At 36.0% G+C, this 18,004-nt stretch overlaps 1 protein-coding gene across 13 annotated transcripts in view; it reads right to left on the minus strand.

The window, feature by feature from the left end:
• The window catches only part of CCDC18 (coiled-coil domain containing 18), a 198,758-nt gene that overhangs the window by 126,655 nt on the left and 54,099 nt on the right, over positions 1 to 18,004 (minus strand). For all 13 annotated transcript variants that reach the window (XR_007516706.1, XM_049879760.1, XM_049879761.1 and 10 more), the window contains exons 17-21: positions 16,527 to 16,643; positions 11,189 to 11,356; positions 6,019 to 6,161; positions 1,924 to 2,087; positions 1,517 to 1,730 (exon numbers count right to left, since the gene is read on the minus strand). Coding sequence is in view for 12 of the 13 variants with exons in the window: in XM_049879760.1 (XP_049735717.1) it covers positions 1,517 to 1,730; positions 1,924 to 2,087; positions 6,019 to 6,161; positions 11,189 to 11,356; positions 16,527 to 16,643 (806 nt within the window). In the remaining variant the exon portion in view is untranslated. The remainder of the gene's footprint in view (positions 1 to 1,516; positions 1,731 to 1,923; positions 2,088 to 6,018; positions 6,162 to 11,188; positions 11,357 to 16,526; positions 16,644 to 18,004) is intronic.

Raw genomic sequence — 18,004 nt, forward strand, 5'->3', positions numbered from 1 at the left:
TAGAAGGTTTTAGTAGGGAAGTGATATGATCTATGTTTTATCACTGGTTTCTGTGGAGAGTGAACTGTAGGCAGGGCACGAATGTATGCAGGGAGGCTGATTAGGAATCTGCTGTAACAGACCAGGTATTGATGGCTTGTGCTGAGGGAATAACAGAAAAGAGGCGAAGAAATCAATGGATTTGAGAATACGTTTTGGAAATAAAATTGATATGACTTAATTATATATTGGATGAAAGAAAGGAGGCTAAGAGATAGCAAGAATAACCTCGCAGACTTCTGGTTTGAGCAACTGCATGATACTGAGATGGGGAAGCACAGGGTTGTGAGGGAAAAAATTAGTTGTTTTGGCCAACTTTGAGACTCTCTTAAAAATATCTAAGTGAAGATAACAAGTAGGTAGTTGGATATCTGAGCTTGGAGTTCAGGGAAGAGGTCAATTCTAGAGACACAGGCTTGGAAATCTTTGACACATAGTACTTAAAGCTACATGAAATTTCCTAAGGATGAGTTAGCGGGTAGAGAAGAGAAGGGGACCCAGCACTGAATCCTGGGATACAGCATTTAAGTTTCTGGATCATTTTGCTGCTCTCTGTCCTGCTGCTTTATTCCACATTTCATATCCTGGTTTGTAACTATTTCCCTTTTCTGGATCTATTTCCTCTACTTTGTATTTGGTCTAGCTCTCCATCCCCACTCACCATACATGTGTGCTGGCTTACCATTCTATGCTATCAACCTGCTAATCTAAGAACCCAGACTTTAGACAGATTTGTGTTTAACTTCCTTCTCTGACCTTACTACTTGTATGACCTTGGGCATTTTACTTAACTTCCTCAAACCTCAGTTTTCTCAACTGTAGGCTGACAATAATTATCTGACAGGATTGTTGTGAAAAAATGATAATGAGATCATATGTGAAATCCCTGACACAGTCCTGGCACAGAACAATGGCTTAATACAAGTAACAATATTACTATTGTTTTGCTATTAGCCACTGCTATGTGCTGGCCCAGAAACCCTGGTGGCATAGTGGTTAAGAGTTCAGCTGCTAACCAAAAGGTCGGCAGTTCAAATCCACCAGGCTCTCCTTGGAAACCCTACACGGCAGTTCTACTCTATACTACAGGGTTGCTATGAGTTGGAATCAACTCGACAGCAATGGGTACAGTATGGTACATGTTGACCCAATCATTTTTTTACCATTATGGGATACAGGAAAGGGCCAGAGTAAAATGGTCCCAAGACAGAAGGTGCAGGTATCAGCAGCTAACTACAGCAAGTGAATTAAATGGAGCTAGAGCATGGAATAGGCTGATTATGATAAGCAACAGTGGATTAAAGCAGTTGATAAGTTTGACATTTAGAAATCAAAAACAAACTTAATTAAACATACAATCAGAATTTGAAACGTTTTTACTCATTTGGATTCTTTCTAGCTTTGTATCACCCAAAGAGTCAGAATAATAAAGTGAAATACCTGTAACTGTAATGTAATTTCTTACTATTTAGCTCACCTAAGTTCAGCCGTGAGATCTTTTATAGTAGTGTATTTTTCCTCTAGTGATAATTGAGCCTTCTGTAGTACATCTCTCAACTCTTGCAGTTGTCTTAAAGTACTTTTTAATTCTCCATGAGCATTCTGCAGTTCAGTCTCTAGCGCTTCTCGTTTCTGCAAGGCTTCTGTTAATTCAGTTTCAGTATGGTGCTGTAACTTTTCTAACTCCTTCACTGTTAAGAAGAAAGGGTAATTGTAGAACTATATAGAAAACATCTTATCGTTTAAAACTTTATAAAATAATATAATTAAAAATATCCAGCAAAATACTGGCTACTCATTGTTCCTTCCAACCCCACCATCCCAAATTCTCACTTTAAAAATAGAAATAAGCAGGCAGCTGAGCTCAGCGCACCAGTTGCTTACCCGCATTTGTTTTCTTATCTAGTTCTGTCTTTGTCTGTTCTAAGATCATATCTAATTGAGAAAGATGCAGTGCTTTATTTTCTCCTTCTCGTTTTAGATGCATTATTTCTTTTTCCATCTGAGACAGCTCTTCTTTGTACTGATCCATCTCAAGTTTTACTTGTCTAATTAAACACAAAAAAATAAAACACAAAATAAATGATAATTTGGAAAATATCAACTGGCTTTTTGCTGACTAAACAAAGGTGGCTAGTTGTATAAGGGGAATTATTACCAGCAAAAATTTACTCAGAATCTTAAATTACCTATTACATTTTTTAAAATGCCTCAATTACAAGACCGTAATTCTGCACCTTTTACATACCACTAGATAAAACTGTATTACATGATAATATTTAATAAGGCTAGTATTCTTTTCAATCTATCTACATTTAACTTTTCTAAAACTTTGTATGTATTGAAAATATCTATGAATAGGTGCCTTATTCTTCTGTAATTTCTGTTATCTGTAACATAAATAAAGCAAAAATAAATCCAAGTAATCCAAGCACTCAAAATATTAATCTAAAAGACTATGCTACCATAGGAGAGCCAAGTCACTCACTTTTACTCAGAGCCTTATTTTCAGTGTTATTTATTTATTTTTAGCATTAAAACAGTCTACAGATTCCTAGACTAGTGCAACTTCCCTGCTTTACAAATGAAGAAACTGGAAGGTTAGGTGAATTGTCTGGAAGAATGCAACTCATTATTAATAGTGATAGGGACAGCTTTACTAACTCTTAGTCAATCACTGAACTTATTCCAATACGGAAGCTCCTCTGACCTATAAATAAATCCACAGGCAGCTTTAAGTCCATTTGCTGGTCATACAAAAGTGCTACTCAGTAATTAAACGATAGCTAACATTGTTCTCAACTGTAGGTAGAGGTGATGCCCCTTTGTGTCAACATTTTTTTTTTTTTACCTTTTGGCCTTTGAAATTTTATAAATTGAGTTTGCAAGCAGAAGCAGCGATACAGTACACTGTATTTCCTCTCTAAATGTAACTCAAGCAAATTTGGATTTGTTCAAGGGGTTCTTAATCTGATGTCCATGGGTAAAACTGAGGAAATTCATAAAACCCCTGAAACTATATGCAAATTTAAGTATTCATACATGCATCTTTGCATAGAAAAAAGAAATTCCATAGCTTTTTATCAGATCCTCAAATGTGTTCATGGTCCAACGAAGTTAAGAACTACTTCATTACACAAGTACTAGTGACTGTTCCACAGTTAAATCTCCGGTAAATGATTTTTAGCTTGATGATCTAGTTTCTTACATTACAAGTGATTTAAACAGATAATTAGAAAAGAATAATTGAAAAAGGTTGGCATACAGTGTGAAGAGCTGACAGCCTGTCCGCAAAGGAGTTGGGAAATTTTTATAGAAGACAGATGCGACAACTCTGAAAACACAGCAGTCCACAGACACTCAGTAAAAGACAAACAAGGACTCTATCCGCCTGAGGTTTCGCTAGTGTATCATATTTAGGATGGTAAAATAGTTGATATATATAATGATAACCTAGAGACACCAAGAGAAGGTTGGCGTATTTTTATACCAAGTTTATATTTTCCAAAATTTCTATGAAAAATAAATGTATTTTGTTTTATTTTGAAGTTTCAGCAACTGATAAAGATAAATTCCACTTTTAGTTCCTTAATGATGGGCAATTACTCATTCCTTGCTGATTCTGGGTAGTGAGGCACTACCATAATAGAGTAAATATTTAGGCGACTGAAATTTTTTCACTATTGCATAAATAATCCAATACTAAAAAATTTCCCACAACTTTCAAAATATCCTGAGAGGTTTTACACATACCAGTTTTTCTAGAAATACTTCACCTTCTTATCACAGGGTCATTGAGAGCAATCAAGTCTGAGACTGGAAACAAGGCCAAAGAAAGAATTATACGAAAGTAATTTTTAACTTTTAGAACATGACAGCTGAGCCTGTTCAAATGTAAAAAAGATAAGAAATGGCTACTGAGGCACTCTGTAAAATCTAACCAATGCTATATGAGCCTTAGCACTGAGAAACCAGGGTCTGGATCAGTCACAAGCAGTGACATTTACAGATATACCAGGAGTACTTTTTAATTGTTGTGTAACACACACACACAAAAATCTGATCGTACAGCATGTCTGCATTTTGCATTTCATACCCTAACTTCTCTGAGATTCAATTTCCTTATATTAAAAATAAGGATAATAAAACCTGCATTATAAGGCAGTTTTGAAGATTAAGTGAGTTGATGTGCCTACATAGCACAAGGCCTGGCACACAGAAGGTGCTCAATACATTAGTTTTTTTTTTTTTTTTCTCCTATCTTTGAAGATATTTTAACTCTAAAATAGAGCCCAGGTGACACAGATGTATTTTAACTCTAATACCTTTTGGGAGAAAAGAAAGAGTTTCATAAACTGTTGCTCCAGGAGTGAAAGCAACAATAGTGGGAAAAAGGAAGAGAAAAGCCCTGTGTTATGGAGAGGATTTCTTGGAACTGTGGTACATCTCTCTCTTATGAAGTTCAATCATCTACTTCAAAACCTTCCTATTAATATGCAGGACATACTTTTCCTACTGAAGATGTCTATTAGCTACAATCAAGAGGAGTTTCTTGTCTAGAAGACAAAAGGACAGAAGCAGAAAAGGTAGAAGCAACTGCTTCAATTCTTTCAGTGAAGCAGAAAGCAAGATCATCAGCAAGAGTAAGGACTGGGGAGGAGGCAGAGGTTTGAAACACGAGGCAAAGGACAAGGGCGAGAACTACAGTGACTGCCAGGCAGCATTAATATTTGAGGTTTGAAGAAACAAATTTAAGTGAGACTAATCAGTGTGGTTATATTTTTCCCCAGCCTCTGTAAAAACGCAGGCATGGAGTAGCCTAAGCTGAATTTAACTGAGTGCTGCATACTACAAAGTAAAAGAGGGGAGGGAGTTAAAGGTATGTGAAAGTAGGTGATTTTAATGACTAAGTAGAATATAAGTCATGTATAGGAAGGAGAGAATGCATCAAAGGAATGAGATGGTGGTAGAACTGATGGATCAGAGGTCCTATTGGGTGGAGCCCCGGTGGCACAGTGGTTAAGAGCTATGGAGAACTATGGCTGCTGACGAGAAGCATGGCAGTTCGAATCCACCAGCCACTCCTTGGAAACGCTATGGAGCAGTTCTACTTTGTCCTATAGAGTTGCTAGGAGTCGGAATTAACTTGACAGCAAAAGGTTTGATTTTTCTTTTTTTTTTCAAATCGGGGGTCAAAGAATTGTGGGATTTGGAGAATTAGGGGGAATGAGGCGATGAATAATACATAATATTCAGTTTACTGAGAAAAAAAATGTAGATACTGGAAATGACAGGATCTAGGGTAAACCATGGGAAGTGGCTGAAGTAAGGCAGGGAGTTTCCAGAAGTTGGGATGGGATAGGAAAAGAAAAGTATAGAGAGCTTTTTGGGAATTAGTCTGAAAGATGAGAGTTGACCTAAAAATCTAGGGCTAATTGGGCTTTCTGGTATAAATAAGGATGACGTTATAATGTGCTTCGTCTTTCTGAACTCAAGGTAGACATTGGTAGAAAGGCTGTAAGTGCTGGTGGGTAGACATGTCAATGAAGGAAAGAAAGTCTGAAGAACTGTGGTTTTGGTCTTAAACATGGGACACCCTTTTGATCCTACAGACAGAGTGGAGGACATGTGGAGGGGTTGTTACTCTGTGCACACAGGCCTATCTTAACTGACGATGGAGGAGAGGCAGCCTGGGGAGATGTGCTAACTGCTGTGGAGAACCTCACAATAAACCAGATATGATCTCTGCCTTAAAAAGCTACAGTATAGTAGGAGGAATAAGGTATTAAACTATATTGCAAAAACGGTCATAATGAGGGATTTTAGAGAGGTACAAACAAACTGCTTATAGGAACACAGACTGTGCAGAAATTAATTCTGAAACAAATACTCCACTGAACATTACCTGACTTTGAAATTCAGATACTACTGATATTGAAAACAGGAAGGTAAAAAAAAACTAAAATATTCACATTTTACCTGGCAGTACCAGTAAGCTCAATAATTTTTTGCCTTTTCAAATCTGCTTCATGTGTAGCTGTTTCACATTTCTCCTCCATTTTTCTTAACTTTTCAGCTGAACTTTCCCTCTGCTTTTGAAGCTCTTGTTCCAGTTTTGATACCTTGTGTGAAGCAGTTTCAGTAAGTGTTTTAAATTAAGTCACACTTCATTCTTTAGAAGAAAAGCATTTATATAAATAAGCCTAACCTATCATTTAATTTTAAAATAGAATACAAAAATCAAAGTATAAATCATGAAGTAATGTTCTAGAAATATAAAAGCGAAACTTACATTTTAATAATAAAAGAATTTCATTAATATACATATTTAGAGAACAGGTTATACTGTAATATTAAAATACAACTTACAAGAATTGAACAAAATAATTGTAAATGTTCCCCTTTTACTGTCCCCATTTGAAATGTTCTTTCTCTTGTCAGACTACGTTCCTTTCCTTCTTCACAAACTGGTCAACATTCTTTCAAGGAAGGATTTCCAGACTCCCATCTGACATCAAATCTTACAATTTTCATTTGCTCCCAACACAACTTGAATTTGTTTGCATCCACTCTTCCTTCTGTTCTACTATAACAAAGAAGGTATTCTTCCCCCTACATAAGTCAAATAGCTTTATAGGTGTCCTTGATTCAATTCCTATCCACTTTCTCATGGACCTCATACTATAACCTAACACGCTGCTGTCAAGTTGATTCCAATTCATGGTGACCCCATCAGTGCAGAGGAGAACCGCGCTCCACAGGGTTTTCAGAAGCAGATCATCAGGACTTTCTTCCAAGATGCCTCTGGATAGGTTTGAACAGCCAATCCTTTGGTTAGCAGTTGAGAACTTTACCATTTAAGCCACCCCAGGACTCTCCTCATACTATACACTATCTCTATTCTCTCCTGTATCTTCAACCTTTCTCTTTCTTCTGGTTTCTTTACGTTAGAATTTAAACATGATTAAGACCTGCCTATCTTAAAAACTTTTCTTCATACCTCTACTCCCTCCAGCTACCACCCTTTCTCTCCTCCCCTTCAACTTCTCAAACAGTTCAATGCTTATTGTATCACTGCCTTACTTTCCATATATTCCTTAACCTATGGCATTCTGGCCATTCTATAGAAACCGCAATTACATCACTAATGACCTGTTGTTGTTAGGTGCCGTCCAGTAGGTTCCAACTCATAGTGACCCTGTGTACAACAGAACAAAACACCGCCCAGTCCTGTACCATCCTCAAAAACATTGCTATGTTTGGGCTCACTGTTGCAACCATCGTGTCAATCCATCTCTTGCTGAGAGTCTTTCTTTTTTTCGCTGACCCTCTACTTTACCAGACATGATTTCCTTCTCCAGCGACTGGTTCCTCCTGATAACATACCCAAAGTATGTAATACGAAGTCTTGCCATCCTCCCTTCTAAAGAGCACTGTGTCTGTACTTCTTTCAAGACAGATTTGTTCGTTCTTCTGGCAGTCCATGGTATATTCAATATTCTTCATAACACCATTAATTCAAAGGCATCAATTCTTCTTCTGTCTTCCTTATTCACTGTAAAGCTTTCATATGCATATGAGGCAACTGAAAATACCATGGCTTGGGTCAGGTGTACCTTAGTATTCAATGTGACATCTTTGTTTTTCAACATTTTAAATAGGCCTTTGCAGCAGATCTGCCCAATGCCAATACCTCATTTGATTTCCTGACACTGCTTCCGTGAGCACTGATTGTGGATCCAAGTAAAACCACTAAAGCCAAAGAAGAAGAAATTGAAGAGTTTTACCAACCTCTGCAGTCTGAAATTGATCGAACATGCAATCAAGATGCATTCATAATTACTGGTGATTGGAATGCAAAAATTGGAAACAAAGAAGAATCAGTAATTAGAAAATATGGCCTTGGTGATTAAAAAAAAAAAAAAAGCAGTTCGCATGATAGAATTCTTTAAGACCAATGACCTATTCACTGGAAATAGATTTTTTCAACAACTTAAACAGTGACTATACACATGGACCTTACCAGACGAAAAACACCGAAATCAAATCTATTATATCTGTGCAAAGAGACAATGGAAAAGCTCAATGTCATCGGTCAGAACAAGACCAGAGGCCGACAATAGAACAGACCATCAACTGCTCATATGCAGGTTCAAGCTGAAGCTGAAGAAAATCAAAACAAGTCCACAAGAGCCAAAATCCAACCTTGAGTATATCACACCTGAGTTTGGAGACCATCTCAAGAATAGATTTGATGCACTGAACAATGACCAAAGACCAGATGAATTGTGGGATGACTTTGAGGACATCATACATGAAGAAGGCAAAGGTCATTAAAAAGACAAGAAAGAAAGAAAAGACGAAAATGGATATCAGAAGAGACTCTGAAACTCATTCTTAAATACAGAGTAGCTAAAGCAAATGGAATAAATGATGAAGTAAAAGAGCTGAATGGCAGATTTCAAAGGGCGGCTCTAGAAGACAAGTATTATAATGAGATGTGCAAAGACTTGGAGTTAGAAAACCAAAAAGTAAGAACATTCTCAGCATATCTCAAGCTGAATGAACTGAAGAAAAAATTCTACCCTTGAGTTGCAATACTGAAGTATTCTGTAGACAAAATATTGAATGACACAAGAACCATCAAAAGACAGACAGAATACACAGAATAACTGTACCAAAAAGAACTGGTCGACATTCAACCATTCCAGGAGGTAATACAGGATAAAGAACTAATGGTATTGAAGGAAGAAGTCCCAGCTGCACTGAAGGTACTGGCGAAAGACAAGGCTCCAGGAATTGATGGAACATCAATTGAGATGTTTCAACAAACGGATGCCGCGGTGGAGGTGCTCCCTCATCTGTGCCAAGAAATTTGGAAGACAGCTACCTGGCCAACTGACTGGAAGAGATCCGTATTTGTGGCCATTTCAAAGAAAGGTCATCCAACAGAATGCAGAAATTACAGAACAATATTATTAATATCACACGCAAGTAAAATTTTGCTGAACATCATCCAAAAGTACTCACAGTAGCACATCGACAGGAAACTGCCAGAACTTCAAGCCGGATTCAGAGAGAATGTAGAACCAGGGATATCATTACTAATGTCAGATGGATCCTGGTTGAGAGCAGAGAATACCAAAAAGATGTTTACCTGTGTTTTACTGATTATGCAGAAGCATTTGACTGTGTGGATCAAACAAATTACATATAACATTGTGAAGAATGGAAATTCCAGGACACTTAATTGTGCTCACGAAGAACCCGTACATAGATGAAAAGGCAGTCATTTGAACAGAACAATCGGATACTGTGTGGTTTAAGGTTAGGGAAGGTGTGTATCAGGGCTGTATCCTTTCACCATACCTATTAAATCTGTATGCTGTGCAAATAATCTGAGAAGCTGGACTATATGAAGAAGAACGCTGCATTAACAATCTGCAATAATCTGTAGGCTTATTAACAACCTGCGTTATACAGACGACACAGCCTTCCTTGCTGAAAGTGAAGAAGACTTGAAGCACTTACTGATGAAGATCAAAGACCAATGACCTACAGCTGCTAATTTCAGTGGCCATCTCTCTACCATCATTTTACCTGACGTTGATAGCAGCAGCCTGTGACACCAAGTATCATTCCTTCCGTCTTGAAAAATTTATTTTGGCTTTCATAAATCACACCCCTCAGGGATCTCTCCAACTCAATCTTTGATCTGCTTACGCTATACTCTCCCCCTAGGTAATCTCAGTCACTCCATGTTTTCAATGAGCATTTACATAGTTGTGACTTCAAAGTTTATCTTTGGCTCCTATATCCTCCATGCTATTTTCGTAAAATCTCTCACTCAAGCACTAAATACAGGTTATAAACCATTAGTATTCACTACCTCCAACTCAAGTTCCAGGAATAAAATTAAAATAGTACCCAGGTAAAAAGTGAAGACAATCAAGGAAAATCTACTCACCCTATTCTTGACTAAACAGTACACCCATAAGAAAGAATCTAAAGATGAGTAGTAATCTAACAGGATCCAACAGAGAACCTATGTATAGTGGAATACCCAAATACTGAAGAAATTTTTAGATGAAAACTTCTTTGGACCCTCAAAGAAGTTAAAGAAGACATAAAGTCTTTTAAAACAAGGATTGTGAAGAAACAGAAACACCAAATAAATGCAAATGAGCTGGCAGAAAGAAAAAACAATTGAAAAAAAATCAAAATTATAGAAATAAAAACCACTTTAGATGGGACAAAAATCATAATCAATCCTGCAAAAATCAGAGTCAATGATAAAGAATTTAGAAAATGGGAATCAAACACAGATAAGATGAAGATACATTTTGGAATGAAGCCATAAATCAGACATAGTAAGCAAAAAGTCTATACTTTAACAAAAAGGGACAGAAAGCCACAGAAGGGATGATGGCTAAAAAACAAAACAAAAAAAACCCCACAGAATACCTGTCTGATGTGTTTGAACAATGTATTGAGAAGACATTGCTTCGTTCCATTGGAGAAGCTGAGGATGAGTTAAGAGTAAGTAGATAAAACGCCATACAAGTAACAAAAAGGGGACTAACATTTTACAATTTATACATTACTGGAAAGTTCGATTTCTTGTGAAACGAGAAAAACAAATCTAAAAATGTGAAGTATTCGTTTAAACAATTCAGATACATTTGGTGATGAATGAAAGAGAAAAGATTAGATTCTAGAATAAAATTGCCCATGACTCTTTCACTGGAATATGAGCTGGAGCTTCTTCCTGTGGAATTTTTCCCTTAATGCATTGCTTTGGCACTTCTTTAGGTATAATCACACCATATTCTGATACAAAAAGGAGATGGAAGATATGGTTCAGGTAAGTAGTCCACTTGGGTCCAACAAGAAAGAGAAAGTTTGAATAAAGGAGTCTAAATTATACCTAAATTATACACAATGATGAAAATGTGACCAGAGTATTAGAGATGCAGGTTAGATTACAGAGGAATAGAACTTTATCTATTTTACAATGAAAATACAGAATACATCTTATAATATGATATCTCTGATGTTAAACAGCCATTTATATAGCTAACCAAAAATCTATGAAGAATTAAAATTTCTACTTCATACAAATAAAACCATCTTGCCCAATAATGTATACCTGTTTTTCAAGTTTAGTTTGAATGTCTTCTAGCTCTCCATTTCTAATTGTCTCTTGTTGTAACATCTGCTGTTGTTGCTGCAGAGTATGCTGGAGAATAACATTTTGCTCAGTGGTCTCTTGAAGACTGTGATTTTTTATCTTTAGCTCCTTCTGTAAACAATATACCTAACAAATATATAAATTTCTCATTACATGAAATGTTCTCCTTACAATGAAACATTAAAAATAAAAAGCAATAAAATATCAAAGCTTTCTTCCTTATTTGGTATCCCCAATTGTCATGTTGGGCAGCTGTCCTCATAGCTAGTTTGTCATGTGGGAAGACAGGGTTCATCTTTCGACAGGGAGATGTGTTCCGGCACAGGGCTGGTCCGTGGCTGCCACCTGGAAACAGGCTTTTGGAAATTTTTCTTAAGTGATAAGGCTGTTGTGCTCAGCTGGTGCACTGAAATCTGCTTCCCTTTTGAGAATCAGAATTTTAATAGTTGTAACTTGTCATTGTACCTACATGACCAGCCCTCAATAAAAACCCTGAACTTCAAATTTTAAGCAATCTTGCATGGGGAAGAAACACTGTACAGTGTTGCTGCATTTTGCTGCCGGAGAAAGGACAGTGTTCTGTGTGACCCCTCCTAGCAGAAAGGAGAGAAGACAAAAAGCATGAATTCCTTCACACTCCTCTTGATGTGTGTCTCTTGCCCCTTATGGATAGCTGTAAAAACTAACCATGAAAACAGTGTATAAATGTTAGATGCTATTTATCATATTAGTGTTGCTACTGTTTGTAATTCCAGCAAAGCATTCCTGAATATTCATGTTCCAAAACACAGATAAAGCAATAGTAACAACTAAAATATGTCATTCACCTCAAATATGTAGGAATTGAATATGATGGTCCCTAAAGCTGCTTTAAAATATTCCTTTAAGGTTATCCCGGAACACCAATTAAGAAGAGGAAAAAGTATGAAAAAAAAAATTTTTTTTCTTTGTCCTAGTAATGTGAATCCTGAAAATCTCCCAACACAAGCTATCTTTACAACTTGATAACCAATGTATATAATATATATTTTATAACATTCTTCACCCTCTTCCAAAAGGGGAAGGTTGAATAAATAATGATATATCAATCTGATTAAAAATGGTACAATCATTTAAAGTCATAAATAAAAACATAATAGCAAACAAAATTTTATAAAATGTTACATAAAAAACAGAATTTTATCGTTTATTAATATAATTATGAAAATATGCATGTAAATGGAAAAATGAGAACAAGTGAAGTATTAGAGAGTGGGTTGTAGGTGAATCTTCTTTAAATTTTTTTTATTTTTGCCTACATAATAACTTTTCTTTTTAATGAAAGAAAATAAAGCTATTCCTTTAAAACAAAGCATCTTTCCAATAAATACCATTCCAGAAGAAAGGAATTCTAAACTCCTTCGAAGAAACAGTGGAAGAGAATCCTGACCTGGTTCTTTCTAATTATTCAACAGTTCTACATTCAGCAGCAGTTCAAAGGGCTTAGGGGCCAAATACTCTTTGCTCAAGATGAGAAGCTATTAGATTACTGGCTTCTTTGTTATATGATGAAGCTGTAAACTTGCAGTACCTCTAGGTATCACAGGAAACTAACCAATTTCTAGTTCTATTATTGTATTCCTGCTTTATGCTAATCTGTTTATTTAATTCTGTTTGCATGAAAATAATTTATTTAGTGCAAATATGTATAGTGTTACTTGTTTTTTTCTGCTAGTTCCTGACAAAACTGCAGATCACACTTCTGCAGTAGTTTATTTTATACAGAACTGACTTGTCTGAAAGACAGGCTTAAAGCTATTTTTTCTTTACTGGAACATCCTGTCTCACACTTAACTGTCTACTCAAGAGGAAAAATGGACAGAAAGGTTAAAATAAGACAAAACAGAAGAAAAAAGATACATAGGACTGAAGTAAAACACCATGAAAGTCATACTACACAATAATGAAATCTTATTTCAGTAATCTTGCTATTGGCAAAATAATTTCAATTTCTATATTCAAGTATCTAATATGTTAATTGTATCAAAAACAGTAATTTACAAAAAGTAACCTCTATCTATCAAATTTATACTGACATTTCATTGGACTATCTTTTAACTTCTAGTTTGCTTTACTTTAAAAGTAAATACAGGACAAATCATTTTTATATTATATTCTCCATACTAAATTTATTACTGCATTCAGAGAATAAATTTTCCCCAAATGATTATATAATTAAAGTCATTAAGAAAGCTGAATTTAAGTTATAAAATCTAGTTTACAATTAACTTTACCTAGTTTTTTTTAGTAATGTACATCCAAAGCAAAATTACTCTCATAATTGTTGTTTAAAAATAAAATACACCACAGAAGAACTATTGATATGATGCCAACTTCTCAAAATTTAACCCCATCAATTTGAATAAAGATATTTATCAACAAAATGAGTGATTTTACTGAATACATTCTTTATGCAAAAATGTTCAGGCTTTTTCATATCTTTTTCATAGCATGTTTACACTTTCTTCTATTATGTTGATAATGCAATTTTACATAAACACACAATTTTATCACTTTTAAAAGCATTTTTCAAAGTATTTCAGTATGGAATAAAAATATTTTCAAAACAATTAGAACCCCAAAATCAGACTTACGTTAATCATAAATATATTTCACCACCTGGAAAAGTTCGAAGAAGAAGCCCTGATAGTAGCATTACTGTTACTATGTGTAACACTATTATCTCAAAAGAACATTAAATTACTGGTAATAAAAAGAAAGGAATTAAGGCATTTATCCTTTGAGAATTAGTCTACAGAGGGAGGCCATAGGAGCTCCAGTGACGACACATTCACTGGCTGAGGCAAAAGCTCAGAGGAATATTTATTAGCTTTTTGCAGTGGGTAATTTTTAATCAACACAGGTTTTCACAACTCTCTACCAATATGTCCAAGGCCATTTACCGGAATTATTCAGCTAGTGTGTGATTTGGGAATATCCACTGATGTAAAATACTAAAACACCTTTATAATATCCCTTATTATTAACAGAATGGATACATTTTGAAATAAATCAGATTTTCCAAAACCTAGCTATATTTACATACATGACGAAAACCTCACAACTCTGCTATTATAAGGTATTAATTACATTAGCTAGCGTTAGGAAGAGTTTTCTCTGTTAAGACATTATAATTTGCTCTAAAGACAAGTAAGTCAAAAGGAAAGAGTACCTGGATTATTTCCTATGTTTCTTATCAATATATATGAACAAGTAAAAGATGACCCTTTAAGAGTTTTAATAGGCCAAGTAAGCCAATGAATGTGTAGTTGAGCTAACAATTCAGCAGTAATAAATGGACTTGCAAATCTTTATGATTTATGTGGTAACTTATTCTCTAGTCATCCACACCTGATTACCACTTCGGATTTAATTCGAGTCTAGGTTTATATTTCTAGCTGTCTTGGAAATACTTCCAAATTTAGTGTGTAAATGCCTGTTATTTCAACTCGTTTCAGATGTTGTTTCTAAAAACTCCAAGTCCAAAGCCCAATAAGCTCTCCTATTACAAACTCTGCCTGACTCTAAATTCCATCTCTGCCACCTCTGAGATTACATAATTACGTGATGCACTTGGGTTGTTAAAAATTACAGGTCTTACATTGATCCCTGCCTTCCTCTGCGTTGCGCTGTTTACTGTAGGAAACTACATTTCCTAGGCTCCTTTGCTCTCTAAATTCCAGGTAGGTTTGGCCAATGAGAGGAACAAGCAGCAGCAGTTCTCCTCCTCTAAAGCCCAGGTTCCTTCAGGCCCTTTCTCTGTGGCCTCAGCTCTAGTTAGGCAGCCCTGCTTCTGTACTTGTCATGCGGTTTCTTCCTAATGGTCCTCTAGCCCTAACGGTGGGAATGGTCCATGCTCATGCTAATCTAAGAGCTTTCAGCATCCTCAGTTTGGCTTTTCTCTACTGCTCGATCACATGTGTTTCTAAATCTCTGAATAAAATTCTTTCCATTTGAAAGATACAGAATGGCTTCTGTTTTTGATACATTCAGGTCAAACTAAATTAAGAATTGTTGGGGAGTATTTCTAAAAATGAATTTAAGGTTTAAATATATACATAATAAGTTCTAATAAAGGAATTCTTAAGATTATTCCTTCAGCTAAACATTTAGTAAGTGCCTGTTACACTGAAAGCAAAGCGCTAGAAATGGAGGATACAGAGATGAATAAAAACAACTCAAGAAAAATCTTCAATCTAGTATCTGAGAAACGCAGATGACGAGAAGAAACAAAAAGAAAACGGAAATTTTTTTTAAGTATTGCAAACCTCTAAATCTAGAACAATTCTAAGTGTTATTCATTTAATATTAGAATTACTCTGTGATACTAATAACTTGTAGCCCTGATGGCACAGTGGTTAAGGGCTTGGCTACTAACCAAAAGGCTGGCAGTTTGAATCCATCAGCCGCACCTTAGAAACTCTACGGGGGCAGTTTTACTCTAACCTACAGGTCACTCTGAGTCAGAATCAACTCAACGGCAGTGGGTTTCAGTTTTGTTATTAATAATTTATTCTTCTGATTCCCTGAATATAAAGAAAGGAACCACACTTTTAAAGTGTTATAATTTTATGCTGTATTGAAACAATGTTTGCTTCTTAAAGAATTAAAAAATGGAATTCACATTTTACTGGAAAGATTTTATATATCAGATACACAAAGATGTACTTTTCAAGTATTCTGAAAATAAATAATATCTGAAAATCACTTAGAAAACAGGCTATTTGTCATGGATTGAATTGTGTCCCCCCAAAATATATGCCAACTTGGTTAGGCCATGATTCCCAGTATTGTGTGATCATCCACCATTTTGTCATTTGATGTGATTTTCCTATGTGTTATAAATCCTACCACTATGATGTTAATAAGACAGATTAGCAGCAGTTATATTGATTAGATCTGAAAAATTAAATAGTGCCTTAAGCCAATCTTTTTTGAGATATAAAAGAGAGACACAAGAATGACAGGAGACCTCATACCACCAAGAAAGCAGCACCAGGAGCACCGCGCGTCCTTTGGGCCAGGAGGCTCTGCGCCTGAGAAGCTCCTCAACCAGGGGAAGATTGATAATAGTGACCTTCCTCCGGGGCCAAGAGAGAAAGCCTTCCCCTGGAGGTGACGCCTTGAATTTGGACTTGTAGCCTACTAGACTGTGAGAGAATAAATTTCTCTTTGTTGAAGCCATCCACTTGTGCTATTTCTGTTATAGCGGCTCTAGCTGACTAAGACACTATTTATAAAGGAAATGTTCACTTACCTCTTCAGATTTCTTCTTTAGCTGTTTTTCAAACTTTTCTTTATTTCCTTCCAATTGATTCAAATGCAAGGTGAGTTCTTCCTTACAAATTTCCAATGCTGAATCTAGTTGTCTGACCTAAGTAGGCACAAAATTTAAAAAGAAAAAGCAACTAATATTAATGAGTGATTATTAAGTGCCTAATATTACACAGATTTATCTCCCAATGTTACCTCATTGCTTCAAAAAGTGAATACACAGTCTTTCTAAGTATATAAAATGTTATTATGGAAGAGATTTGTTGAGAAAATTAATTCTTCACTGCAAATTAGGAAACCAAAGAGGAGACCAGTTAAACAAGGACATCCAGGAAGAAGGGTATGTTCAGAGGCAAGGCACCGTGAAAAGGAATGGTGAGAAGTTTGGCAGGAGCTTAGGGTATCAAGAATACGAATTCAGAGGAGATGAGTATTTGGGAATAAAGCTGGAAGACAGACCGAGACCAGCTGTTAAGAATCTGGAGGCCAACCACTCTAAAACACTTTCTGAAAACAGTCTACTCCTATGCCTCCTTGGGAAACCCTGGTGGCATAGTGGTTAAGACGTACAGCTGCTGACCAAAAGGTCGGCAGTTTGAATCTACCAGGCACTCCTTGCTAAAGCCTATGAATATAACCATTAACCAGTAAAATATTTGTGATTCTGAATGTCTTTCTTAATATTGTGTTGACAGTAATAATTTTTAAGTTAACATTTGTTTTATGAAAGGTAAAAATACAAGAAAGTTTTCTTTTTAAGGAAGAGAATGAGCACTGGTACTTGTACCATTTGCCATGCACAGGAGAAACAAAAAAATCTGTGACTCTGTCAGAATATCACCTGAGCTTTACCAATGTAATTACTGATTCACACAAGATTCTACTGGTTTTACAGTTGTTAAAGAACAGGACATTCACATGACCTCAAAGAATCACCACACACTTTATTCATTAATTACAAAGGGAAAAAAATGTGCCCTTAAAATGATGTGACCTGACAGTCACCACCTTAAATAAAGTGTCAACATCGGTATTGCAAAGAATGGGGTGTCCTGACATTATGTACCCTCTGATGTGAAGCAGTGGGAGAAAAACATTATAACCTTTGTAGTGTTCTTGTCCACCTGGACTTTTCATAAGATTCAATGTCATTCAGACTAGATGGAGGCATGAGTTTGATCTAGACTGGGGGAGACTAAGGGCCAAATGCAACATGCGAATTATAACTGAATCCTAGACTGTGGAAAGAAAAAAGAACACACTACAAGCTAAAGTAGTGTTTCTCAAGCGTTAATGTACACACAAATCTCCTTGACATCCCATGGAAATACAGATTCTGATTCAGTAGCGGGGCCAGGACTAGGGAGAGGCGAGGAGGCACCTAGGGCTCAAAATTTGAGGCACCTGCGCTTAAGAGTTATGCAAGTGCCAGCCCTTCATCTGCATGACCTGCGAGTAAGT

This window comes from Elephas maximus, chromosome 3, assembly GCF_024166365.1.
Source record: "Elephas maximus indicus isolate mEleMax1 chromosome 3, mEleMax1 primary haplotype, whole genome shotgun sequence".
Lineage (NCBI taxonomy): Eukaryota > Metazoa > Chordata > Mammalia > Proboscidea > Elephantidae > Elephas > Elephas maximus.